The sequence below is a fragment of the Agelaius tricolor genome, unplaced genomic scaffold (assembly GCF_023055355.1).
Source record: "Agelaius tricolor isolate 1412-34295 unplaced genomic scaffold, bAgeTri1.0.p SCAF_19, whole genome shotgun sequence".
NCBI classification, from domain to species: domain Eukaryota; kingdom Metazoa; phylum Chordata; class Aves; order Passeriformes; family Icteridae; genus Agelaius; species Agelaius tricolor.
This window is the reverse complement of record NW_027269279.1, coordinates 15,726,191-15,752,436: the sequence shown is the minus strand read 5'-3', so window position 1 is coordinate 15,752,436 and position 26,246 is coordinate 15,726,191. Positions and strand designations below refer to the sequence as shown.

General features: G+C 53.9%; 1 protein-coding gene across 4 annotated transcripts in view; it reads right to left on the bottom strand.

The window, feature by feature from the left end:
• The window catches only part of LOC139598327 (ankyrin repeat and fibronectin type-III domain-containing protein 1-like), a 237,852-nt gene that overhangs the window by 151,984 nt on the left and 59,622 nt on the right, over nucleotides 1–26,246 (bottom strand). For 3 of the 4 annotated variants that reach the window (XM_071444583.1, XM_071444580.1, XM_071444582.1), the window contains 2 exons: nucleotides 15,698–15,891; nucleotides 9,444–9,661 (listed from right to left, as the gene is read on the bottom strand). In XM_071444583.1, coding sequence (XP_071300684.1) covers nucleotides 9,444–9,661; nucleotides 15,698–15,770 — 291 coding nt within the window. In that variant the 5' untranslated portion in view covers nucleotides 15,771–15,891. Of the gene's footprint in view, nucleotides 1–9,443; nucleotides 9,662–15,697; nucleotides 15,892–23,383; nucleotides 23,419–26,246 lie in introns of those variants that run through there. The other variant, XM_071444581.1, reaches the window with a different exon arrangement.

Below are 26,246 nucleotides of genomic sequence, written 5' to 3'. Positions count from 1 at the left end.
ATCCCACTGCCAGGGAACTACTGAACGTCAGCTCTGTCACTGTGAGCTCCACGGGAGCTGTGGGGCAGGAGGGACAGGTCAGTGTCTGTGTGCCACAAAAAGCCATGTTCACATCGAGTTCTGCTCTGTAACAACATCCCCCCAAAGTCCCTCTTGCCCCAGCTGAGATCAGCAATGCCCAGCAAGCAGCAAACCCTGCATGAGGTGCTGGGACCTGCAGCAGGACAAGCACACCCTGGGAGCACCAGTGTCACATCCCACCACTCACAGGTCACCCTGGAGAGTGGGCAGCAGCACAGAGCTGAGCCTTGGCTCCATGTGCAGGGACAGCACGGAGCCCTGGCAATGCTCACTAATGATGGGCAGTCAGATGTGACCACTGGGTGCTGACACAGTGACCCCCCCAGGGCTGTGGGAGCTTTGGGAGCTTCCCACAGAGTCCCAGGCATAAGGAATGGGAAAATTGTGAGGTACAAGAGAGCTGGAGAAGGGCTTTGGACAAGGACTTGGAGTGACAGGACAAGGGGGAATGGCTTCCCACTGCCAGAGGGCTGGGATGGATGGGATATTGGGAATTAGGAATTGTTCCTTGGCAGGGTGGGCAGGCCCTGGCACAGGGTGCCCAGAGCAGCTGGGGCTGCCCCTGGATCCCTGGCAGTGCCCAAGGCCAGGCTGGATGGGGCTTGGAGCAGCCTGGGACAGTGGAAGGGGTGGGATGGGATGAGCTTTACGGTCCATGCCAACTCAAAGCCACCTGGAATGCCCTGCTGCAGAGGTTGAGAACTCAGAACTCTGTAGCGAGAGCAAGGCAGGTCCAGCTCTGCAGGCAGAGGAGGGGAGGAAGGCTGCAGCAGGAGCAGGAGGGGAGGAAGGCTGCAGCAGGAGGGGAGGAAGGCTTGAGCAGCCGGGGAGCAGCAGCCGCAGCAGCGCGGTGCTGCAGAGACCCCTGGCAGCGCTCAGCTGCTACTGCAGCCACGCTCCCGCACTGCCCCGCAGCTCGGTTCCTCACCCGAGAACTGCCTTACAGCCCCCTGGTGATTTATCCTATCCAGCCCAGCCCAGGGAGGCTGCACCTGGAGAGGCTCTGCAGCCGCAGCTGATGGCACCTGGCACACACCAAGTGCCACCTCCACACAGCCAGGGGCTCCCAGTCCTGCAGCTGAACCCACCTGAGTCTCTGTGAGGCCACAGCCATGTCCCAAAGGGCTTTTTCAGGCTCAAGCACCTCCCTGCAGGAATGTGCTTGTAGGGAAAGTGCTCTGAAGGATTTAGACCTCAGGCTGGCAAAGCACTTTCTTCGCTAGCACGCTCCAATTGCACAGGAAAGGCACATGGGGATGGCACCATTTGCTCACAAACCTGGGGCACCTGCCTTCCTCACAGCAAGAGACCCAAAGAGCTTCAGACTGTGGGTCTGAGCTGTAAGAGGACACATAACAATAGCCAGATTTCCTTTCTGAGATCTGGGAAACAACTGCAAGAGGCTCGAGAGGAAGAGCAGAGGAACACATCTCCAGGGAAACAAAAGGAAGGACTGCAGTTGGACTAAGAGGCCCCATGGGCAGCAGGGGATGGGATTTAGTACACCTGGTCTGAGCAGTGATCTGGCTGGATCCAGGGACCTGCCATCACAAAGCCATTCTTGTGGTAAACCCCAGAAGAAAGGGAAATCAGGACAACAAAACCCACCAGAGTGTGCACTTTGGGATTAACAGGAAGAGCCCCAGCAGCCAGGACCTCTCCTGCTGGATGTCAAGGCCAGGAAGGGCCTGGGCAGCAGACATGTGGCCACTGTCACCATCACAGCCAGCTGGTGGGAAGGGACAACCAGCCAAAGGCAGGTGGAGAAGCTGAAGCTCCCCCTCACACAAACAAGACACTGATCTGCGTTGTGCCAGCACAAGCCCTCATGCTCAGGGGGTTGGAGCCAAAAGCATTTGATTTTCCACACAGCTGGACCATTGGTGGCTGCAGCCCAAAGCATCCCCAGCCCACCCTGCACTGCCAAAAGCCCAGACAGGCCTGCAGCTCCAACCCTAAAAATCTTCTGAGTTTCATGTAAGACTCCAGTCCTGCCACAGAGGAGGAATACTCCAGCTCACAAAATAGTGTCTCGCTTATTTTAAATCACTGTGGTTATTTTCTTTTTCACACAAACTTCACAAACCAAAGGACACAGTGCACATTTTTGGTGAGTCTCGCTGGTAGAAGCAGAGTAAAATTGGAAGTCGGCAAATGACTCTGCTCTCCTCCTCAGCCCTGCTGCTCGCTGAGCATTTCATGTTCCTTGTGCAGAAATATAAATGGTAACACATTAGAGGCTGGAAACAGAATCATAGAATGGATTGGATTGGAAGGCCTGTTAAAACTCATCCCACTCCCTGCCATGGCAGGGACACCTTCCACTGTCCCAGGTGGTGCCAAGCCCATCCAGCCTGGCCTTGGGCACTGCCAGGGATCCAGGGCCTGCCCACCCTCCCAGGGAACAATTCCTAATTCCCAATATCCCATCCAGCCCTGCCCTCTGGCACTGGGAGCCATTCCCTGTGTCCTGTCCCTCCATGCCTTGTCCCCAGTCCCTCTCCAGCTCTTCTGGAGCCCCTTTAGGCCCTGCAAGGGGCTCTGAGGTGTCCCTGGAGCCTTCTCCTCTCCAGGTGAGCACCCCCAGCTCTCCCAGCCTGGCTCCAGAGCAGAGGGGCTCCAGCCCTTGGAGCATCTCTGTGGCCTCCTCTATACTCACTCCAGCAGCTCTGCAGGTGGGGTCTCACCTGAGGGGGAAGAGTCCCCCCCTCTCCTGCTGCCCACGCTGGGAGACCACCCCAGGCCTGGGGGGTTTGGGTGCACACAGCTGGGGCAGGTCCAACCCTCATCCACCATCATCTCTTAAGTCCTACTCAGGACTTCTCTTGATCCATTCCCTGCCCAGTCTGTGCTTGTGCTTGGGATTGCCCCGAGCTGGGTGCAGGAGGTTGCACTGGGGGCTTGTTGAAGCTGCTGCTTGTCTCTCTGCCAGCCTGGGGGATGCCCCGTGCTCCACAGCATCGCCAGCCCTCGGCAGGTGGATCCAGGCTCTCCTCCCCAGAGCAAAGCCAGCAGAGGGAGCAAACACTGCAGGTTTGCAGGGAGAGCGTGGTGGTTTCTCACTGTGGTTATATTTTGAATCTAGAGGTTATGTCGTGGGAGCTTGCATAAGCTATTTGGAAAGGTGGTGGAACCCTGGTTACTGAGAATTTGAGACTTTCTGTGCTGCCAGGCACTGACCCCCAAGAGAACACTGCACTTGACCTGAGGCTGTGGAGAAGCTTCCAAAATGAAATTATAGAACTGGGATTGTGGGTGTGGAGTTTGAACACAAGTGTGTAACATCACAGGGTGGGAAACTCAGAGTATAAGGGTTTAGAATATAGCAATATATATAAAGCAAGATGGAGGTTTTAGGGCAGAGGCTGCTCCTTCTTCTTCACCTTCTTCTCCATGGGTTTGGGTGGTTTTGTGTAATTGGATAAAAAGGTCTGCATTTCGGGCCATGGGTGGTTGGTTATTGGATAAAAAGTAAAAATAATTAAGGTGTCATTTCTTAATTGGACAGTTTAGCCTTAAAAGGCCTTGTAGAGAGAGAGAGATGGGGCTCCATTTTTAGTTTATTAAAGTGAAGTGCTGCAGAACTCAGGGTTTGTGAGACTGTGACAGAGATAAGAACTGATAAACATCTGAGTTCCAACAAGAAATACCATCTGACACTTTTAATCCTGACCCTGGCCAAAAAAAGATAAAAACTCGACAGAAAGGCCCAGGTTAGGACCAAAGCCAGCCTGCATATTTTCTTGGGAAATGACATGTCAGTCTCACTAGCACCCACCCTGCAATGACAGCATTGAAATCAAACCCCAGGTCTGGTCCTCAGTAACAAACCCCTTCCAGTTTCAAGCTCAGGATCCCACATCTTCTGTGTGTTAATTTTAGATTCCTGTGCCTTGAACTTTCTCAGCACTGGGCCCACCTCTCACAGCAAACAGGAGAGGCCTCACCCACCCCAGCTCATTCTGACTGTCCCAGCCACCTGGTCCCAGCCTGGCTTTGACAAAGTGGGATGTGTTACACTGTCCCCACCCCCAGCAGAACCCCTCTCTACCAGCCTGGCCCGCAGCATTCCCCACAAACCGCTCTTCTGCTTCCTAATTCCTCCCACAGGAGACCTCTCCCTTTGTGTGGGAATGCTGAGAGCAGTCCCACAGCACGCTGTGCTCCTCCTGAGCCAGCCCTGCTTTCCTACAGGCACCACAAAGCACCAGCTGGGACGTCACAAGCTGCTGTTGTAAATAAAACCACGTTCACCAGAGAAATGAGCCGGGTACGTTTGGGTTTCGAGCTTTGCTGTGCCTGTTCACTCCCACACTAATTTGCAAAGTGGGGTGATTCACAGGGAGCCTCTTCCCAGCTCCCAGGGACTGCTCTCCAGGGAATGAGTCGCTCTCTGGCTCCAGAAACACGTTATTTATCAGGTTTGGGTTTTTCTGTCGAGCACTCTGTGAACAAGTCGGCAAGTGAGCAATGTGGGGAGGAGAGGCTGGGCACAGCAGTGATGCGCAGAGCTCAAACATCACCTGCCTTTGCAATTACCTCCCTCAGGCAGACACTGCCACTCTGCTCTGGGAGCTGAGGCAGTCTGTGTGGAGCTCCAGGATGACTCTCATTGCTCTGCTCCACCTCCTCACCTGCTCTCACGTGGTTATTTTTTCAACACAGAGAAGCCGTGGCTGCCCCTGGATCCCTGAAAGTGTCCAAGGCCAGGGCTTGGACAGGACTTGGAGCAACCTGGGGAAGGTGTCCCTGCCTATGGCAGGGGTTGGGATGAGATCGTTTTTAGGGTTCCTTCCAAACCAAATTACCCTAGGATTATATGATTCTGTGACTCTATTTTTATATATGTATTTATTTTTATCACACTGAACTCCAGACACAGCCAGGAATCTTCTGTCAGCTTGCTGATCCCTTCTGAAATCAGGTATGGGAGTGCATGGTTAGCAGTGTCAGAACAGAACCCAATATAATACAGCAAGGACAGAGACACCCCCAGCACAGAGAGAGTGGGAATCCACTGGACCAGAGGGATCATGGCAGGGTGACATGACCTTGCTGTCACCATAAGCATCACCCCAGAGATGTCTCCTGGCTGCACCCAGCAGACTTGGGGAGGTCCCTAAATGCTTAGGAATGAGACCAAACCATTGGGATAGTGCACAGATGGGTTCTACCAAGGTCCTACCTTGTCTCCAGCTCATGTGGCACCCAAAACCCAGACCAGGATAATCACACCCCATGGACTGGTGCTGTTCTGGGGTAAGGTAGTTTATGCACTCCTCAACATCCCTGCAGTGACCAGCAGGGACAGGAGGCATTTCTGGGTTGATCATGATTCATTGGAATAGGAAAACCTGGACAGGTACCTGTCAGCTGGTGCCAGCCCAGGCGCTGTCTGTGACTCCAGCGAGCACCAGGTGTGACCAGGTCTCTGCCAGACAGTGAGTTCCTCCCCTCACTGCTTCCCTTCCCAGGCTCTGCTATCCCAATCCACCTTGTCTCTGTCATCATTGCTTTGTCAGGCAGGGATCTCCTCTGCTCAACTCATCTCTAGAACTCCCGAGACAAACAGAGTCTAAGTGTTTGCTGCAGGGCACAGACATTTCATATCAGAATCACTGCCTGGAAAAATACCATACACAAATAATAATAATTAAAAAATAAATTAGTGCATGAGAGTACAGAGTAAAATAATTAGTGCAGAGGCAGGAAAACAATACAACCCCAAGTCACCTACTTGAAACCTGCAGGAACTACAGTGAGCAGAAGTGTCCGGGCAGCAGGGGGCAGCACCAGGGATGCCACAGCAATGCCAAGGGCTGCTCTCCTCCATCTCCCCTGCACAAACTGGGTGACTCCTCTGCAGTGCTCAGAGAGCAGCACATCATTTCAGATCAGCAGAGGGGTCAGGGTAGAGACCTCAAACCAAGCTGGGTCAGCATGTGGGACCCTGGGCACTGCTGGCTCCTTCCCCTCAGAGGCAGAAGGGTCTGTGCCATAACACCACAAAATGAGTGGGCAATGCCAGAACGACTGGCCTAGATACAGAGAACTTGAAATTCCCATGGGGGAAAGGGAAGAGCACAATTCACTCAGAGCCCTGCTGCAATCTGCACTGACTGTCCCAGCAACCACCACAGAGAGTGATTCAGCCCTGGTGACCTCTTTTAATGCTCCATAAGGTTAATGCTGAGTTTAACAGGGTTAATTCTGCCTTTAATGACCAGTTTTCCAGTGAAGGCAAAGAGATCAGTACAGTCTGTAACTCAGCCATGTCTCACTTCTCCTCCCCCGGCAAGGGACACTGCAGAAGGTCCCATCCCTGCTCCTGCTGCCCATCTCAGGAGCCAGCTGGGCACAAAACCAAAACAATCCCTTGGCCATCACCGAGTGACCCCAAACAACATGCCCAAGGTCTCAGAGCACAGTCCCAGCCTGGCCATGGTCGCTGTCTCTGCCACAGCTGAAGTGACTGGGACAAGGCAGGGATCCGAGTGAGAGACAGATGTCAAAAGCAATCAGCCGCTCCCCTGTCTCCAAGGCAGGAATGCTGACAGCACTACAGGCCTTGGAGGAGTTAAAAGGAAAGGCTTATTAGAAAGAAAACTCGTTCTGACAATCGCAAAAATTGGAATTCATTTAAAATTCAAATTATGCAAATTCCAGTAATCTGTACGTGCAGATCCATCACACAGCAGAGTGGGACTGCAGACAAATGCCACTAGTGACATGGCTGGAGAAATCCCACCCTCCCCAGTGCTCTGGGAGGAAGGCAGGTGTGCTGGCCTCAGGCAGGCATGGGAGGAGCAGCTGCTCTGGGACTGTGGGGCCAGGCTGGATTTGCAGGTGCTCCCTCTGCACTGGAAGATGCTTCAGCAGCTCTGGAAGCATCTAGCATGTCAAAGCCAGGGGAGCAGGGAAGCCAGATTCCAGTATTTTCACATAAATTATAGCAAATTCTCCCTTGGACAAACTCAGGTGCCCATGACCAGCACAAAGCCTTCGTTAGGCAGCACCTAATCACAGGGATGTGAGGTGGCCACACAGCACTGGGTGCATGTGGGCAGCAGGTCTGCCCTGTCACCATCCATCCTGCCCTGTCCCACCCAAAGCCTCAAGAACCTCCCCTCTCTCAGCAATTCCCAAAATTCTATTTTTGGGGAAATTTAAAACCAAGCCAAGCAGCGGCAAAGGTGGCTCAGATTGTCAGCACAGAAAGAGCAAAGCCAGAAATCGTCATTACAGGCTGGGGAAGTGCAACAGCCCAGAAAAATGAATCCAGTTTCTTCCTAAAAAACGAGCCACTGTGATATGGTAAATCATGCTCCCTCCTGTGGGTGCTGTGCCATGCCTGAGGAGAGCAGATCCCACCTGGCAGCGATTCCTTCCCAGCCAGGGCTGGGCAGAGCTGGTGTCACGCAGGGCCAGGGCACAACACGAGCCCAGGGGAAGCTACAACACCTCCAGTACAGAGATGAAAACTAACTAACCCAGCCATGGGAGCACACAGAGCCCAGAAATGTCCTTGGAAATAATTTCCCCAGCTTGGCAAGATCTCTGCTTTGAACTTACAAACCTGGCTCTGGGGCTGTGTTGGGAATGCTGGTCCTGTCCTGGCCCAAGCCTCAACCAAGCGCTGCCAGTTCACCTTCCTCCACACTTTCTGCCACTGCTGAAGGGCCCTCTGGAAGCCCCTTCCAAGTAGGATGAGTCTGCTTTTTTCAGCAGGTCTCACAAGGTCAGAGCCCGTGTCTGAGTCTACAGCAACAACTTTTATGTTGGAACGAGCCAGAAATTATTTAGCAAGGAAAAAAACCCCACATCCCACAGAAAACCTGCTCTCTTCCTTGACAGACAGCCAGCTCTGTGGGTACACGAAGGAAAGCTAAAGGTCTCCAAAACCTGAATAAGTCAAAGGCCAAATCAAACTGGCCACAGACAGCACAGAGAGGGGCTGGCATGGCACCGAGCAAGGAGGGACAGGGACTGCCCCACAGGAAGGGCAGAACCCAGCTCTCTGCAGGTACCAGGACACTGTGCTTAAAACCCAAGTGCTTCCACACCTTTTGTGACCATCTCCACTGCAGCACAGAGGCTATGGGGAACAGGTCCCACAGAGACACTGGAAAAACATCCCTGAAAGACAATGGTCCCCAACATCTCAGTGCCCTCCTGTCCCTCCTGGGTACAGCTTGGAGCCACAGATCCAGGCAGACAGAAAAAGCAGACAATTCCTTACCCCACAGCAGGGCCGCCTCATCTTAAACATCTCCAACATCTTTCAGCAGTTCATCAGGTGCCCCATCCTGCTTGTGCTCATCGCCATCCCTGAGGTTTCAAGTGCTTCCTGAGCCCGAGGCAGCAGTTCCCACAGCGAAGGTTCACTGACAGTGCTGGGACTGTGACAGCTCCCACAGACTCCCCCACAGCCCTCACTGCTGTCCCCAGCATGCTCTGAGACCAGAGTTGCCCTCCCAGGGGCAGAAGCGGTGGCTACATCCAACAATGCAGGCACAAGCAGGAAGGGTGAGCTCTCAGACCCACAGTGCCCAGGTGCACCAGGAGAAACCTCCAGTGTGACCCCAGAGGGACCAGCCCTTCTTCTGGGGCAGAGGAAGCCTGTGCACAGCTTGGGGCAGGTGAGCCGTGCAGCCTCAGCCCATTCCCTGCTCCATTCCCATTGTACTGGCTCTCTCAGCCATTGCAAATCAACACCGAGTGCTTCTCATCCCCGCGGCACCTGAGCCCTCATTACAACCCCGAGCCGCTAACGAGGCGGGGGAAGGACATCCGAGCCGCGGGGTTTGGTGTCTCTGTGAAAGAGAGGAGGCAGAGCCCATTAAACATTGATCAGAGGCTGCCGCAGCTGCGGTGCAGCCCTGACGCATCCCTGCTGTCCTGCCACCAGGAGCTCGCAAGGGCCAGGAAGCTCTGAGCTGCCCCAAGGACTCGGTGCTGGCTCCTTGTTGCCCCAGCCCCTCACCACTGGCCCCTGATAAACCTTTGGAAAGGTGCAGTTCCTCACAGACACGAAGCCGAGGACAGGAAAACTCATTTCCTCCTTTCAGCCTTGTTCCATGCTTTGCACAGCAGTGCCCAGAGTCCAAGCCCTCGTCCCCCTTCACCCAGCTGAGCCGCAGCCACCCTGAAGACCTCAGAGCCAGGGGGACAGGACCCCCGGAGAGGAGCTCTGTCACGGGCTGGGCAAAGCCGAGCTGCCACCACCATCTGCTCCATCACTCTGGAGCAGCCTCTCTTTCTGTTGTTTTACTAATGTTGGGCACAAAAATAGCTCTCCAAGATGTCAGTGCTTTTGGGAAGCCGCGCGCGTGCAAGTGTGGGCGGCCGGGGCCGATACTCACGAACTGCCGCCGCAGCTTGGTCCTGACGCGCTCGGCCTTGCTCTCGGCCGGGTGCACGGCGTAGCTCAGGGAGCCCAGGTGGTTGTCCACAGACAGGCTCTTCCTCATGTAGAAGGAGCGCGTGCGGAAGTAGCTGAACGGGGCGTCCTCCACGGCCGTGCCCAGCTGGGGGGCCCTGGGGGGCTCCGAGCAGTCATCCTCCAGCCGCCAGGCCTCCCCTGCCAAGGAGAAGGAGATGTGTCCCCATCAGAGCGTGACCCAGACCTGTCCTACCTCTTGAGCCAGCTCTGGGGATGCTCAGTGGGTATCCCTAGACCCCCTCTGGCCGTCCCACATCCATCCCACCCCATCCCATGGGGTAGAGACACTGGGAACTTACTCCGATGGCAAGTCCCTCCCACAAATCCCCACGTACCCCCTGCCCCAGGCAACAGCCCCTGCACTCAACCTGTCCACCCAGGTATGCACAGACCCCACCATCTCCTGGCAGGAATCAGCCAAATACAGTTAGAATCATGGAATGCTTTTTGCTGGAAGGAAGCTTAAAGCTCATCTCATTCCAACCCCCTGCCATGGGCAGGGACACTTTCCACTTCATCAGGTTGCTCCAACTCCAGTCCAACCTGGCCTTAAAATCTTGCTTTGTGATTGAGAAAAATGAGGCATCAAAAAGTGTTAAAAATTACAAAAGAATTCACTGCCATCTTCTCCTACAGAAAAAGACTCCAAAACACTTTATGGCACAGCCAGCAGCAAATCAACAGCCCCAAGAAGGACAGAAGCCAGACCTCCTTTCTCCACCTGCCTGTCGCCAGCAGCAACAGGATGCAGCAGTGCAGGGCTGAGAGCCCCAGGGACAAACCTCACTAACACTGCCACAGTGGTGACAGTCGCAGAGCACAGTTGGCACCACGCAGGGCTGGTGAACCCACGGCAGGACTGGCCACATTTAATTGCAACAAAAGGGAAAAAACGACAAAACAACAGGAGATGTTTCCAGAATATCACTGCTGCGCTTTTTTCCCTTCAGCTCAGATTGTCACCTGCTTTTTGTTGCCAATCTCCTCTTTACATCTGGAGCTTGCCCTCCCTCTTCCCCTCAGCCAAAATCACTGCTCAAGCCATGACAAACAATCAATAAAAGCCTCAATCTTGAAGCCTTCTCAATTATTAGCCCAAAAGGGGCATCTCACAGGACTGCCTCCAGGGGCTCTCCTCCTCCTGCAGCCTCTTACCAAGGCAACATCCTTCGCCTCTCATTTCTGAAAAACCCAGCACCTTTGAGCATGAACGACCATGATCCTGCTACACCAGGGCTGAGGAGCAAAACACTTCTGGGGTTTAAAGCAGATAACGGCCCTAAGCCCCAGTTCAGCAGTGCAGTCCAGTTTACCCAGCAAGGCTGTGGGGTTTACATGGAATATGGTGAGACACAGGCTGGACTACCAGCCACCAGAAGAGGAACCACCTACACACACTGCCAGAGGGCAGGATTAGATTGGACATTGGGAAGGAATTGTTCCCTGTGAGGGTGGGCAGGCCCTGGCATAGGGTGCCCAGAGAAGCTGTGGCTGTCCCTGGATCCCTGGAAGTGTCCAAAGCCAGGCTGGACGGGGCTTGGAGCAGCCCGGGATAGTGGGAGGTGACTCTGCTCAGGACAGGGCATGGAACAAGATGATCTTGAAGGTCCCTTCCAACTCAAACCCAAACCATTCCATGAAAGAGGCAACCCAGAGCACAGCACTCCGAGCATCGTGTAGATTTTTTCTCCCCTAGTTTCAATTTAATAAGCTGCTGCTGCTCCTCTCCAAATGTCACCTCACACAACACAGGAACTGCTGTTTGAAAGCTGTGATTATTCCATGCACAAACACGTCAATCGGAGGCAGATCCAGACTGCCATCGTGAGACAGCATCACTCTGGGAGCGCAGCAGGAACACTGACACAGGAGAGGCAGGGGACACGCAGGGAAATCGCACATGAAAGGAGAACCCGCCCCCGTGCTCACCTGAGATGGCCCAGCCACTGCCTGTGCCATCCTGTGTCCTCAAGACTGTCCCCTCCCAGCCCCAGAGCTCACCCAGACACAGCCCCCACCACTCTGCTGCCCTGAGCAAGGGAGGGCCAAGGCCATGTGCAGAATGAGGGAAAGGATTCACCTGCTGTACCCACACCTCTGTGCAGGGCACCTCACCCAAGGACGAGGAGTTGGGTTTCAAATCCTACAGATCAGCTGTGCCGGATCTGCTCTCACTGATCCCAGCTCCCCAAGGATTTTGCAGCTTTTGGTCTTGTCTCTCATCTACAGGAACTGCATTCTCCAGCAGGAGCTGGACCAGAGGCAGCTGCTCCCTGGCCTGCCCAAGGGGTTATCCTCACCAAACTGCGTCCTTCCTCCCTGCACAGAGGGAGCCACCACAGGACTTTGTCTACTCCAAAATGCTTTTCTACCTGCTAAAGGAGCTAGTCCTGATTGCTACCAAACAAGTAAATCAATGATCGAGCCCAGAATGGCCAGAAGGGGAAGATCAAGAAGTAGAGAATCAAAGACTGGTTTGTGCTGGAAGGGAAATAAAAGCTCATCTCGTTCTAACCTCTGCCACAGGCAGGGATGTTACTCACTAGATCAGGTGGCTCAGGATCCCATCCATCCTGGAAAGAAAATGCCAGGAACAAAAGCAAGCCCACAGACTGGAGGCCAACAATCCTCATGCTCTTGTGTCTTGGAGCTGCTCACCCCTCTGCCACTCAGAGCTGTGCCCTCAACATCAGCACCTCTGGAAGATCTCCTGACCATCTCCTGCAATAACAATTTCTGCAAACCCTTTTTTCTTTCTGAATTTGAGGTGCTGGGGAGGACACACATCAAAGGATGGAGGGAACAGCAAGGACAGAGACCCAGTGCCTCTCCAGTACATCCTCTACAAGTAGAAGAAAAATTAATTCCAGGGTCCTGGTCTAAGCTCAAATCCAGCTGCTTCCTTGTGGCTTCTTTATTTTCCTCCCATGGGCACAATTCCCAATAAACTCACGCCAACCATACTATGAGTTAACTTCTCCCCAGATCCACAGCAGGGCATGGAGCCAGCTCCTGAAGAGCTCTGCATGTTGCCTGACAGACAAGGGAGAGTGGAGGCAGGGAAGTGCTCCAGAGTGGTCTGCTCCTTCCAGGTGCAAGAGGAGGGAACTGCAAGGGACCAGGCATGTAAACTATGCAGGGAGTTTCTGTGCAGGCTGCAGCTGAGGGCTGCTGCAGTGGTCAAAGGCTGAGAAGAAGCCCCTGCCTGATGTAGAAGGAAGAGGTGAGAGAGCAAAAGGAGGGCTTTTCCTCAGTCCCACTCCTAAATCTCCACACTGGAACAAGGGATAAGAAGCAACAGGCAGCTCATTGCTCTGTGCCACCAGCACATATGAGACCTCCTGGCAGACTGCAGTGTGACACCCAAGGGATAATGGCTTGGACAAGGCAGGCACTGTCCCCTGTCCAGTCAAGCCCCATTTGTGCTTGTCTTCTCCTCTCCAGGGCCTGGAGCTATAAGGATATGGGGTTAATCCTGGAGCTGCTCCAGGCAAGGAGTTGAAGGACATAGGATGGAGAGGAAGAGCTCATAGCCTGTCCCAGCTGATCACAGTACTGTTATGGGTGTCCTGCAGGGGAAAAACAAAACCAGACCAGCAGGAAACCCAGACCTGCTGACCAGCCCAGCCAGCTGCCAAACTCATGGAATGAGGTGGAAGGTTGTTTTGAAGGGAAAGAAGGGCTCTGGGAGGCTCAGCAGCCACAGGCTCAGCTCTTCTGCCCATCTTCAGGGTCCCAGCTCCCCACCAGGCACCTTGGTGTCCTCACAAGGACCTGCAGAGGAGCTGTGGTGCCATAGCAAGACATCCTCCTGTGACCTCCCATCAAGTGCCAGGGCACATCCCTCCTCCAGTGCTGACACATTGGAAAAGGCTGAGGAACACGTCCCAGTGGTCAGGTGAGGATGTCACATCTCATCCATGCCAGACATAATCATGTCTTCCATCTTGCTTGGTGATTCCTCTGCTCATGGCCCCCAGAACAGCAGCAAGCAGTGCAGTTTCTCTCCAGAACCACGAATTCTCCCTGAAGATGAGCTCATTACCTCTCCTAAGGACAGCCCTGCTCCTGCCATGTCCCTGTGCATGAGCCTCTTCCTGAGCTGGTTTTGGTCCTGCATCCCCCCACCTTGAATGGGGAGTGGTAGTGCCTGCTCACAGCAAATTCACCACTTCTTTAGGGAAAAGACCTTATCCAAGAATGATGAAATGGTTTGGGTTGGAAGGGACCTTACAGCCCATCTCATTCCAGCCCGTGCAATGGGCAGGGACACCTTCCACTATCCCAGGGTGCTCCAAGCCCTGTCCAACCTGGCCTTGGACACTTCCAGGGATCCATGGGCAGCCACAGCTTCTCTGGGCAGCCTGTTCCAGCTTCTCTCCATCCTGATACCCAGCAGCCCAGCTCTTGCTCATAAATCCTTACAGGAATCCTGCATTCCTGGTCAGCATCCCAGGGCTCGTTAACCTTCAGCACCACATGCTGCTCCATTCCCTTTGTGTTGTCCAAATGTCCTACCCTGCCAGCAGTGGCATGTCTTCTTTTTCTCCTCCAGGACATCATCCTGACAGCCTTCATAAGTAAATAATTAGCAGGTCCTAATTGAGCCAGGAAAACAAAGTGGGAGAATCTGGACTGAAAACAACACACTCATTCATCTACTGCTCTGGCTGTGGAGGGAGCCCTCCAGTCTCCAAAGGTTTTCCTACTCCTGCTCCTCTTGGCAGCCCTGGCCCCTTCCAGCCACGAGCAAAGGAAGATCTCAGACACTTCTTAGGTGCACTCAGAGTTTCCATGACTCCTGCTGTGCAGGGAAGGTGTGCAGGGGGTTTGCTCCAGGACAGCTGTTCCATGGAGCACGAGCCTGTCTGCACCCCCAGGACAGCAGGATTCTGCAGCAGAAGGTGAGGTGTTTGCAGTGGGGCTGACCCACAGAGCAACAACACCCACAGTCTTACCCCAGCCTCCCACTCCCATCCTTCAGCTCCAGCACAGCTCCCTGGAAGCACCAACAGAGCAAATGGGGACCTGCAGGTGTGCAAGGGAGCTCTGGATGCCATGTCCTTCGTGGTGGAGGCTCCACAGCTTTCCCACAGGTTTCCTCCCATTCCAAGACCCACTCTAACAATTTGATGGGCTGAAGGAAAACCCCCAGGTCCCACACATGGCAGCAGTGGCTCAGGTGCTGCAGGACGCCCAGGAGTTCTATCACGACAAGAGTGGCAGGATGGGCTCAGCCATGTGCAAAGATCTGCTCTGTGCACAACTTTTGGGAGAATTAGTAGCATCAGGAAATGAAATGCAGCATGCAAAGCATCAAAATTAAGCCAGGGTTTGGACAGCTGCTCTGCTGAGCAACACAGGGATCTGACTGTGAGAGGGGTAATTTAAAAAAAACCCATTAAAATAAAAAATCCAAGGGTGCTGTTTGAAGGGAGCTGTTTTATAAGGGTTTTATTCAGCACTCGACTGTCAGCCCTGGCTTCCAGGCTTTATCTTTGTTTCAGTGTTAATAATCCCCCTTCCCATCACTTTTATAGTCCCAGCGTGATTCTGCTGGCACCAAAAGCACTGAAACACTTTGACCATCAGCAGCTTTGCCAATAAACTTGCTCAGAGCAGCTGGCTAGCAATATTAGTATTTCATCAGGATCAGCATGAGAGTAGAAGAACATTATAAAAATCCTTAGGGCTGACCCAAAGACCAAAACACAGTGCTAGGCTGGGAGCATTTGCAAATTTCCAAGGCCAGGGCTGTGGGAGGAGCACAGCAATGATGTTCCTGCCACCGCTCCTGGTGGAGACCAGCTACAAGTGCCCTGAAGTGAAACAGGAAAGAGGCACCTAGGCCTGGGCATTGGACAAGGAGGCCCCAGGGTGGTAGCTCACCCCAGCACCCTTAGGCAGAAGGCTCCAAGCATCACCCCTCCACCTCTGGTGGCTTCCAACAACCTACTCTTCTTTTTCACCAGCATAATATGAAGGATCCGGAGGTTTAAGTATCAAGCTCAAAGAAAGACTCAACCAAAGGGGCAAAAACCCCAAAAGTTCACCAAGAAGTGCTATTTTCAGAGCAGAATAAACTCCAGGTGGGCCGGAGTGGGATTTGTAGCCCTGGAGAAGTGGGAAAGCTTTGCTGGGATCCTGTAGGCACAGAGGGGCGGGTGCACTCACCGGCAGAAGGGACTGTGCAGCCTTTCTGGTGCTCGGAGGCCGAGTGCTTCTTGTAGGGCTTCTGCTCCGGCATCTCGTCCCTGTAGGCGGCGGGCTCGAGCAGGGGCAGCCGGCTCAGCACCGGCGACTGCGGGATGCTGGGCAGCGTCCGCGACTTGCCCAGGAGCGGCCGCTGCAGTTTCCTGTCCAGAGACCTGCAGGGACACAACGGGACAGGGCCTTCAGCAGCTGCCATGGGACACAGGACAGGAGCATTCAGCAGCTGGGACGGGACACAGGACACAGGACACAGGACAGGGGCATTCAGCAGCTGGGATGTGACACAGGACACAGGACACAGGACAGGGGTGTTCAGCAGCTGGGACAGGACACAGGGCTTTCAGGGGATGGGAGGGGTCCCTCAGGCCAGGACCCCTCTGTGACACACACGCAGCCCCTGGCTGAGCATAGCTATGCCTTTCATGGAATCAGGTTGTAAAAGCCCTCTAGGATCAGTAAGTCCAACCCTTACCCCAGCACTAAACCATGCCCCTAAGTGCCACATCCTCAGGTCTTTTCAACACTTCTGGGAACACTGACTCCACCATTGCTCTGGGCAGCTGTTCCATGAAGAAATTTTCCCCAAGATCCAATCTAACCCTCACCTAGCACAACTTGAGGAGGTTTCCCCTTGTCCTGTCCCTGTTCCCTGGCAGCAGAGCCCGACCCCCCGGCTGTCCCCTCCTGTCAGGAGTTGTGCGGAGCCACAAGGTCCCCCCGAGCCTCCTTTTCTCCAGGCTGAGCCCCTTCCCAGCTCCCTCAGCCCCTCCTGGTGCTCCAGCCCCTCCCTAGCTCTGTTCCCTTCCCTGGACATGCCCCAGCCCCTCCATGTCGGTCTTGTCATGAGGACCCCAGAACTGACCCCAGGACTGGAGGTGCCTCAGCAGTGCCCAGCACAGGGGATGGTCACTGCCCTGGTCCTGCTGCCACACCATGGCTGGTACAGGCCAGGTGTCATTGGCCTCTTGCCCACCTGGGCACACCTGGCTCAGCACCACAGTGCACCCTCTGTTAGCAAAGGTGTTGCTGTGCCAGTGAAGCCTTCTCCCCTGGCCAGGTACTGTAATTAGGATTAGCATCTTGAGTTGTAAGGCATAACCAGCACAGAAAGAATTCAAGACCCCAGACCTCAAAACTCCCAGATAATCTGAATTAACCAAATAAAGAAACCAGATGGTTCAAGACTGAAGGGATAAAAATTTCCTTTGAGACAGTGAAACCCCATCATCCATAGCACCAGAAAGGGATTTGAGGTAGAAAACAGGTCACTGGACAGGTACTAGGGAAGGTCCAGACTCCAGAAAGCCAGACTCACACAGAAGGGACTGCAGAGGTCCCCAGGGTGTCATGGAACATGTAGAAACATAAATTCAATGTCTCTGTGAGGTCAAAACTCAACTGAGTTTGATGCTGGAGCTCCCAATCTGCCGGGGTGAGCAGGACACAGCCCATGTGTCAGGGTGACCACGCACAGCCACCCGTCCCAAAGCCCAGAGGCAGCCCAGGGCCACAGGGGAGCGTGGTCCCTCCTCCTGCTCCAGCCCAGAGCCACAGGATGCTCCTCAGGTGCCCTCCTGGGGATGACACCAGCCCCAGCAGTGCTCCAAGGAACCCAGAAATGCCATAAAAAGGAGCAGAGCCCAGCACCTGTTGTGGGGTGTCCCAGGCTGAGGGTTACCCCAAGGCTGTCCCTTGTGCCCTGCTCTCACAGAACCCACAGCTGAGCCCAAACGAGCTCCCCAGTACACCCCAAGGCTGTTCCAGAATCACAGAACCACAGAATGCTTTGGGTTGGAAAGGACCTTAGAGATGATATTCCAATGCCCTGCCATGGGCAAATCTCATAATGAACAGTACAGATCATTCAAATTTCCATCTAAAACTCAATTCTTCACTGCTTATGCTCATTTGTTCTTGTGCCAATATTAACCTTTAGCTTAAATAATTATCCCCCCTCTACGATGTTTGCTCCCATGATTAATTTCCATTATAATGAAGTCCCAGCCCCTTTCTGCCTGCCTTTTTCAAGGCTGATTAGCGCAAATTCTTTCAGTCTCCTCTCACAAAATTAGCTTTTATTTCCCCATGGATGTTTCCACACCCCTCACTGCCCTCCCTCTCTCTTGAACTCAGCTTTTTCCACCCATTCTGGAGCATCACAGAATCCCAGGATGGTTTAGGTTGGAAGGATCCTTAAAGCCCATCTCGTTCCACCCCCTGCCATGGCAGGGACACCTTCCACTGTCCCAGGTGGCTCCAAGCCCCTTCCAGCCTGGCCTTGGGCACTGCCAGGGATCCAGGGGCAGCCCCAGCTGCTCTGGGCACCCTGTGCCAGGGCCTGCCCACCCTCCCAGGGAACAATTCCTAATTCCCAATATCCCATCCAGCCCTGCCCTCTGGCAGTGGGAGCCATTCCCTGTGTCCTGTCCCTCCATGCCTTGTCCCCAGTCCCTCTCCAGCTCTCCTGGAGCCCCTTCAGGCCCTGGCAGGGGCTCTGAGGTGTCCCTGGAGCCTTCTCCTCTCCAGGTGAGCACCCCCAGCTCCAGAACAGAGGGGCTCCAGCCTGGTGATCATGCAGACCTGAGCTCCTGATGCAGACAGCAGGGCAACCCCTCTGCCTCCCTGCACATTCCACCACTAAATTTTATCCTATTTCATGCTCCAGTGCTCAGGGTCACACAGGCAGAGTCTATCATGCCAAAGCTCCTGACCCTGAGTGCTGGCCTGCCACTGAGATGTTTGTCACAACAGCTCTGCACTCCCATTCCAGACACAGCAGCAGCTCCCAGTGGTGCCAGTCTGGTGTCACTCTGGAGGGCAGGCACAGGGCCAGAGTGGTGCCACAGCTGTGCAGCCACCTCCCACGGATGGTCACACCAAGCCCTGGCACAGGGGCCAGGGCAGAGGGCAAGCCCAGGCAGCCCTGCCAGCCCCACAGGGCACAGAGCAGGGCTGGGCAGCACATGCTGACATTGGGTCAGCAGTTCATTGCTATAAATCAATCACATTCCCTCTCAGTTCCCAGGTGCTGCTGCTCTCTGGGGCTGGGCAGGGGCAGCACTGCCCGGGGCAGCAGTGCCTCAGCTGTGCCAGGCACTCAGCACCATCCTGCCACCCCAGGCCCCACGCTTCAGTGGGATCAGCATGGAAACAAGATGTGCCAAGAGATACAAAGCCAGAATTAGCTTCCCAAGCAGTTTCCATTCCAGCAGAACATTTGTACATCTCATTGTAACATATTTCACTGGCACAAGGCAACAGGGACAGAGCTTAACACATCACTGTGCTGCATAAATGAGTTCAAAACATTCCTTTTTCTGTGCATGTAAATCCCAGGATACCTGTGTACAGCTCCATCACCTGCAGAACCCCATTAGCATTTTAGTGCTCCCATTCCTTTTGTGCTCACAGGGCCACTCACAAGAGTCACATGGGGAAAAAAAACAGAAGAATTCACTCTGTTAGAGAAGCAATTTTCAAGCTATGTATCTTCAGGCAGCGATTTATATTGTCAGAAAAAGCAAAGCTACTAGAAACCTGTTTACCACTGAAATCTGAGCTCAAATTCCCAAGCACAATTCAGCTCTATGGATTTACTATCCCACTTGTCATTGTTGAACCACAGCTGGCACATAAGTACCCACAGCCCCTCGTTCATCCCAACCCCCTGGTGGGGTGGGGAGGAGAACTGGGAAAAAGTAAAAACCATGAGTTGAGGTAATAGTTGAAATACAGTTGTTAGTGGTGGTTATTATTATTATCATTATTATTGTTGTTGTTGTTACTGTAATAAAAATGGAGATAAGAGAAAGAGGAATATAATCCCAGATAGACAAGTGGTGCCCAGCACAATCTGTCACCACCCAAAAAACTCAGCCTGTTCCTCAGCAGCAATAGGCCTCTCCCAACCAACCCCCACATTCCACACTGGGCATGACATTCCATGGTCTGGAATATCCCTCCCAGTCCTTGGCACCTCCTGGCAGGCAGAGCATGGGAAATGGAAAAGTCCTTGACTAAGGGAGAGCATTTCCCAGCAACAACCAAACCAGCAGTGTGTTATCAACACTGTTCTCATCCTGAACCCAAAACACAGCCCTGGACCAGTTCTGGGAAGAAAATGATCGCTCTCCCAGCCCAAGCCAGAGCTGGTGCACAGCTCCAGAGCTATCAGCAGCCACTGCCCGGCAGGACCTGACAGCAGCAGGAAGTCACATTGCATCTCCGTCTGCTTCCCAAGCAGGCGTCCCAGCTGGGTGCTATCAAGGATGCCACATCCCATTAGTAAAAATCCCTGATGGAGTGTAAAGCTCAATTAGAAAAGCCACAATCAACACTTTACAGCCTATATTTAGCTGCCGTTGGGCATTTGGGTAGGAAGGAGAGCACATAATCGAGTCATGACAGGGGTGGAAAAATCCTCCTGGCTGGGTGTGAGAGCTCAGGCAGGAGCCCAGGGACAGCTCTGTCACTGCCAGTCCACAATCAGATGGGGAAATGTGGGAACATCATCAGGGCCAGGTCCCTGCCCCAGGGACAGCCATGGGGAAGAAATTACTGTGCCAGGCAGGGGGCAAGGCTGCTCCAGCACCCCCAGCCCGGCCACAGCCCCACACACCCAGCAGCACAGGAGGAAAACCAGCAGAACTCATCTCCAAAGCTGGGCTGTGTCCAGCACCTTCCCATGGTGATGTCCTTCTCCAACCCAGGAAAGACAGGGGAAGGGTTCAGATAAAGGGAAGGGAGGGAGAAAGAAAAGTTTACTGCAAATTAGAAGCCAGCTCCTGCAGCCCTCCTGCAAGCTGGGAACAAACTGCACCCATCTCCAGCCCCCCCTCCCAGCTCGTCTCTGTGTGGGAGAAGCTGCTCTCTGGAGAGCTGGAGTCTGCAGCTTCCCAGGGCAGGATGAGGGAGTCACCACAGCAGCCCCAGCAGAAGCCCAGCAGCACCAGAGAGAGCATCAGGAGGGAAAAATAACCCTAAACCCACTGCTCCCACAACCCAAAAAGAACCCCAGTAAGCCTCACTGATTTATATGATTTGCCCAGGAACAAAGCAAGGAAACCTCCTGCACGTGTCCTGGAAATACCTGAGGATGCTGACCCTGCAGAGATGTCCCACTCCTGGGACCAGGGAAGCCTTCGTGCTGCCACAGTGCCCAGTCCTGAGGCAGGCTGCTGCTGGAACAGAGCAAGGAGAGGGGGTTAACCTGGGGGGGAGCTAAGGAGGGAAAGGGGCAGAACAGCAGGGCAGCAGCTACTCCAGACCTTGCCCCAGAGCTGTGACTTGGTGACAGCCACATGCCCTGGGAGGGACACGTGAGGCCATTTCCAAGATCAAGGGGGACAACACGTGTCACAAAGAGCTCCCAGCCCCAAAACTCAAATCGAAAACAGACAGAGTAGACAAAGTGCTCCTCCTGCAGCACCACACAGCGTCCCACAGGTAACTGGAGGGGGCTCCTCCACCCCCTCAGTTAATTAATTCACTAAATCTACCCAGCAAAGGAAGTTGATAAAGCAGAAGGTTGGGGGAAGAACAGCTACATGTGGTACAGGCTGAGAGGGTGGCAGGGATAGGGGCCAGGAGAGCCCAGTTATTGCAGAGGGACAGGTCTCCCAGATCTTCCTAGCCTATGGCTGCTCACTCACTTCCCAGCCCACTCCTCCAAGGAGGTGTAACTTAGCAACCTGACCTTAAAAACTCAGCAAGGGTTCCAGCTGGATACAGGAAAATGAGAGATGTTACAATCCAGGAGGAGCCATTACCCACCAAACTCCCCCTGAAAGCAGGTGGGGTGTGGGGAGGGTGTGCACCTCCTGCACAGCCTAAGCCCCATGGCAACACAAACAATGGCTGCAAAATGGAAACAAATCAACACAACACCCACATCCATTCCTGAAACAGCTTGTGGAGATGCAGCTGGGTGTGACAGGTACAGGGGGTAGGGATAGATGGGATACTGGGAAGAAATTATTGGCTGAGGGCTGTTGAGGCCCTGGCACAGGGTGCCCAGAGCAGCTGTGGCTGCCCCTGGATCCCTGGCAGTGCCCAAGGCCAGGCTGGACAGGGCTTGGAGCAGCCTGGGACAGTGGAAGGTGTCCCTGCCCATGGCAGGGGGCAGAATGGGATGGGCTTTAAGGTTCCTTCTAACCCAAACCCTTCTGGGATTCTGTGAGGTTCCCCCACAGTGCTCAGCTCCACGGTACAGGATTCACCCTGTCCTGCCATGGTGCCTCACCCCACTCAGTGTCCCTGCCCAGGGCAGACACAGAACTCACTCCTGGGACACTCCACCAGGCTGGGCTCAGCCCCCAAAGCCCAACTGTGCCTCTGACCCCCCAGGAGTGCACAGTGCTCACTGGGGGTGAGCTCTGCTCTGAGCCACGGGGCTGAGCAGAGATTTGAGCAAGGATCTTCTCCATCCCCCCCCCCCGAGAGCAGAAGGAGACAAGCCAACATCCACCTGCAGCTGGTTTCTGCAAAGGGGCTCTGCAGGAGAAGGCAACAGCAGGAGGAGAGGGGAAGCACAGGAGGCTGTTGTGCTTCAGAAGCTCCTTCTGGACAGAAGCACAAAGCAGCAGCCCCTGGGATGTGCTTCAGTGCAGTCTAACACCCAAAGCAGTGGCAGGACCCCATGGAGGGCAGGGAATGCAGTTTAAGGGCATCACAGAGCAGTGCTGAAGCCTAGGGAAGGAGTATGAGAGGAAGAAGTCAACTGGTAACACAGAGAGTAGCCTTGGAAACCAAAGCCTGAGGATTTTGGCAGAGCGTAGCCTTTGCAGGGCATCCTCACCTGTTCAAATCACCAGTTTGCTCTGCAAACCTTATCAGCTGTGAGCAAACCTGTGAGTCACTGGCACTATTTCCAGTGACCCTGTGGATGACAAAGCCAGAGAAAATCACTGAGAAATCTTCCTTTCGCATTCAAAAACACCCAAACAAAACACCTTCCTTTCTGGCTGGCTGGTGTATGTGTGTGAAGAGTGGAAAATGAGAGCTGAAACAGAGCATCTTTCATCTGACTGTGAGACAGTTTCAAAGCAAAACAAAACCCAGAACAGCATTCAGTGTGCAAGTTCAGAAAAGGAGAAAACCAACCATGTGAAGCTATAAAAATACCTTCCCAGGCTCAGCTGTGAGCTGGTAAATACCATGATTTCCACCAGCTGGTTTCCAAAAGCTTCTTCTCCTGCCACCTCTCTGACTTGCAGAGCATCTCTGCAGCAGGGCCATCACCCCAGCACTGAACTAAACACCACTGGCATCCAGGGAGTAATTGCTGCTGTCCCTACAAACTGCACTTTGATTTGGAGGGGTGTGGGAGGGCAGGACAGGTGGGTCACACACCCCTTGTGTTGAGGACAGCCCTCAGAAAACATTTCAGAGCTGCCTGGAGGAGGATTCAGCACCATTCCCTGCTATGAGCCCCCTGTGCCTGAAGCCCAGCCCTGCTCCAAGCACCCAGGAGATTGGGAGCCAAGTACCAAATGACCCTGAAAAGGGCCAGAAGTTCTTTTTGTGGCAGATGCTCACACCCTGAGTTCTTGGGTGTGTGACAGCCAGGGTCACACCAGCCACTGCCCACAGCCTCTCTGCCACCAGGCATTTACCCAGTGCTCAAGAGCTGCTGCTGCTGCTACTCACCCCTGGCACCACGACACCATCCCGGCACACCAAGCTGGGCAAAGCCATCCCCAGGGAAACAAGGTGAAAAACACAAACCCTTCATGGCAGCATTCACGAACTATGAGCTGTGGCTGTGTTTTGTAGCAACGCCTCCATTTCACCATTCACTGGAATGCAATTGGTGAACAGATAAGGAAATGCATCAGAGCCAGACACTGCCATTCATTTATTCAAAAGTATGTTGGTTTCATCGTTAAAAGAATCTTTTTTTCCAGCTCTGTTGCAGGCAGAGAATGTCATCCTCAGGCAAGGGGATGCTCCCTCTACTCCCCAGCCCAGGAGCACCCCAGGGGGCCCTTGCTGGTGGCCACCCTGCCCTCTCTGTCACCCTCTGTCCCTGTGGTGCCACCAGACCATCCCCTCCACATCCTGCAGTGAGAGGAGCCCTGTGCACTCCCTGCCCTCCTGCTGCCCTGATCACACCCCACTAACAGGGGCAGAGCAGGGACCAGACACTGGGGAAGGCTCTGGCCGAGCCCAGGTCAGACCTGCCGGAGCTGCACCTGCACAACAAAAAGTCCACAAAGACAAAAATTCCCTAGGGCCAGGGAAAGAAGTGGGAATATTCATGGAACATGAACATTTATCCTGCTCACCATGTTCTCTCTGATAAATGGGGAGAGATGGCAGACAAAGGTGAAATTAATCCCAGCACAACAGTGGAGCAGATGAGCATCCTCCCTCCTGGCAGCTCCAGAGCATGACCTGCATCCTCAGGGACCAGTGTGGTGACTGTCCCAGGGTCCTCGTGCTTATAGCCAGGCTATGCCATCCAAATGAAGCAGACAGGATGCCAAAGGCATCTGGGATGCTCCACAAGAGGCTCAGGGATCACTCTCCAGACAGAGTGGCTCTGAGGCTTACAGAGAAGGTAAGGTGTTTGAGATGCAGAAGGAAGCTCCTTCCAGGCTGACAGTCAGCTCATGAGCAGGACGTGACTCCCAGGGACACAGCAGTGCCTGGCCAGCCCCGAGGCAGGAGAGACAGCAGAGCATGGCTGGGAACACAGAGCCAGGCAGAGACACAGCAGAGCATGGCTGGGAACACAGAGCCAGGCAGAGACACAGCAGAGCATGGCTGGGAACACAGAGCCAGGCAGAGACACAGCAGAGCATGGCTGGGAACACAGAGCCAGGCAGAGGGAACAGCCCCAGGAGCAGCTCCTGGTTGGGAAGGACAGAGCCCCGGAGCCACCCTGGCAGAAGCCAGGTGACCTGGTCACCAGTCACTCCTATGACCCTGTCACCGGTCACTCCTGGTCACTGGTCACTCCTGTGACCCTGTCACTGGTCACTCCTGGTCACTGGTCACTCCTGTGACCCTGTCACTGGTCACTCCTGGTCACTGGTCACTCCAGGGACCTGCCAAGGCCACAACAAATGCCTCCCACTCCTCAGCTTCACCAGACCGGCCACACATCGTGCCCCAGCTCCCCAGCTCCCGGCTTTTCTTCTGTGGTGTTTCTGTATCTCCTTTTGTCTCCTCTGAAACATTTCAGAGACAAAAGCTAATGAAGCACAAGTAATGGATGACAAACATCCAGCTCAGACAGTAAAGGGTTGGCTAATTTACAAGATAAATAACGGAACTGCCTCCTGTGCATTTACAAACACCTTTCAGGGAGGATGTGGAGGAGTTCAGCATCACAGCCACCTCCAGCAGCCACCTCCTGCCCTCCTCCCTCAGCCCTGCATTCCCAAGAGAATCCCTGGAGCGGGACTGGAGCCAAGATGCTCCTGCACCACAAACCCCCAGCTCCTGGTCCTGTTCCCAGCCTCATGACACAGGGCTGCTCTCCCCTGTTGCTTCAAAATCCAAGTCACACAAAAAGCTGCTGAGATCATCTTGGAAAGGACACTGCTGCTCCTGACAACCATAGGGGAGATGCTTCAGGCCTGAATTTTATTTGCTCCAGCAAAGGAAGACGCTCCAGGCAGCTGGTGGAGCTGCTTGGTTTGCTTGAAATCCTTTAATTTCTGCAGCATGACCAAATTTTCCAGCACTGGAGATGAACAGGGGCCAAGCTGATCCATCTCTTGACTATTAATCCCGGGCAAAAATAATTATTTGTATATGTTTTGGTCAAAAAGCAGATTTTTATACTCAGTCATAGGCATGTTGTTGTTTTAAACCCTCCCTGAGCACCACCTTTCAACCAGAGCCTTAGGCTGGTTTTCATTTTCCTCTGAAGCACAAGAGGCAGGTCACCACCATGGCCAGAGAGACAAGCTCATTGAACAGAAAAAGATTGTTATGCTCCCAGTGTATCACAGTAAAAATTCCTTAAAAAGAGAGTTTTCAGTGCAGGAGTAATGGGGGCTGAGGGCAGCTGGGAGCAGAGCTCTGGAAAAGCCCAGTAGCTGCTCATGGCTGGGATAATAAATTTATCTGTCTTGTGAGGGGAAGAACAGGAGCAAACAGCCCCAAAACAGCCCAGAGGAAGCCCAGCCTGGGCAGCAGCACCTGGGGACAAGATTCCTCCAGGGCAGAATCAGATCTGGGTCCCAGGCAGCCCCAGGCCCCCACTGCACAGCAGAAACTGACCCACAGGGCTGGGCTGGGGGTGCAAGGAAATAGAGCCCAAAAACCTCCTATTTCCAGCCAAGAACCCTGGCACAATTTCAGCTGCCTGGCTGTCTGGAGAATCACAGAATCATCAAGGTTGGAAAAGACTTCTAAGATTATAAAATGCAACAACCAACCCAGCACCACCTCCTTTTTTCATGTCCTCAGGTGCCACATCCACACATTTTTTCAGTATTTCCAGGGATGGGGACTCTGCCACTCCTGTGAGCAGCTGCAGCTCAGCACCTGCAGAGGA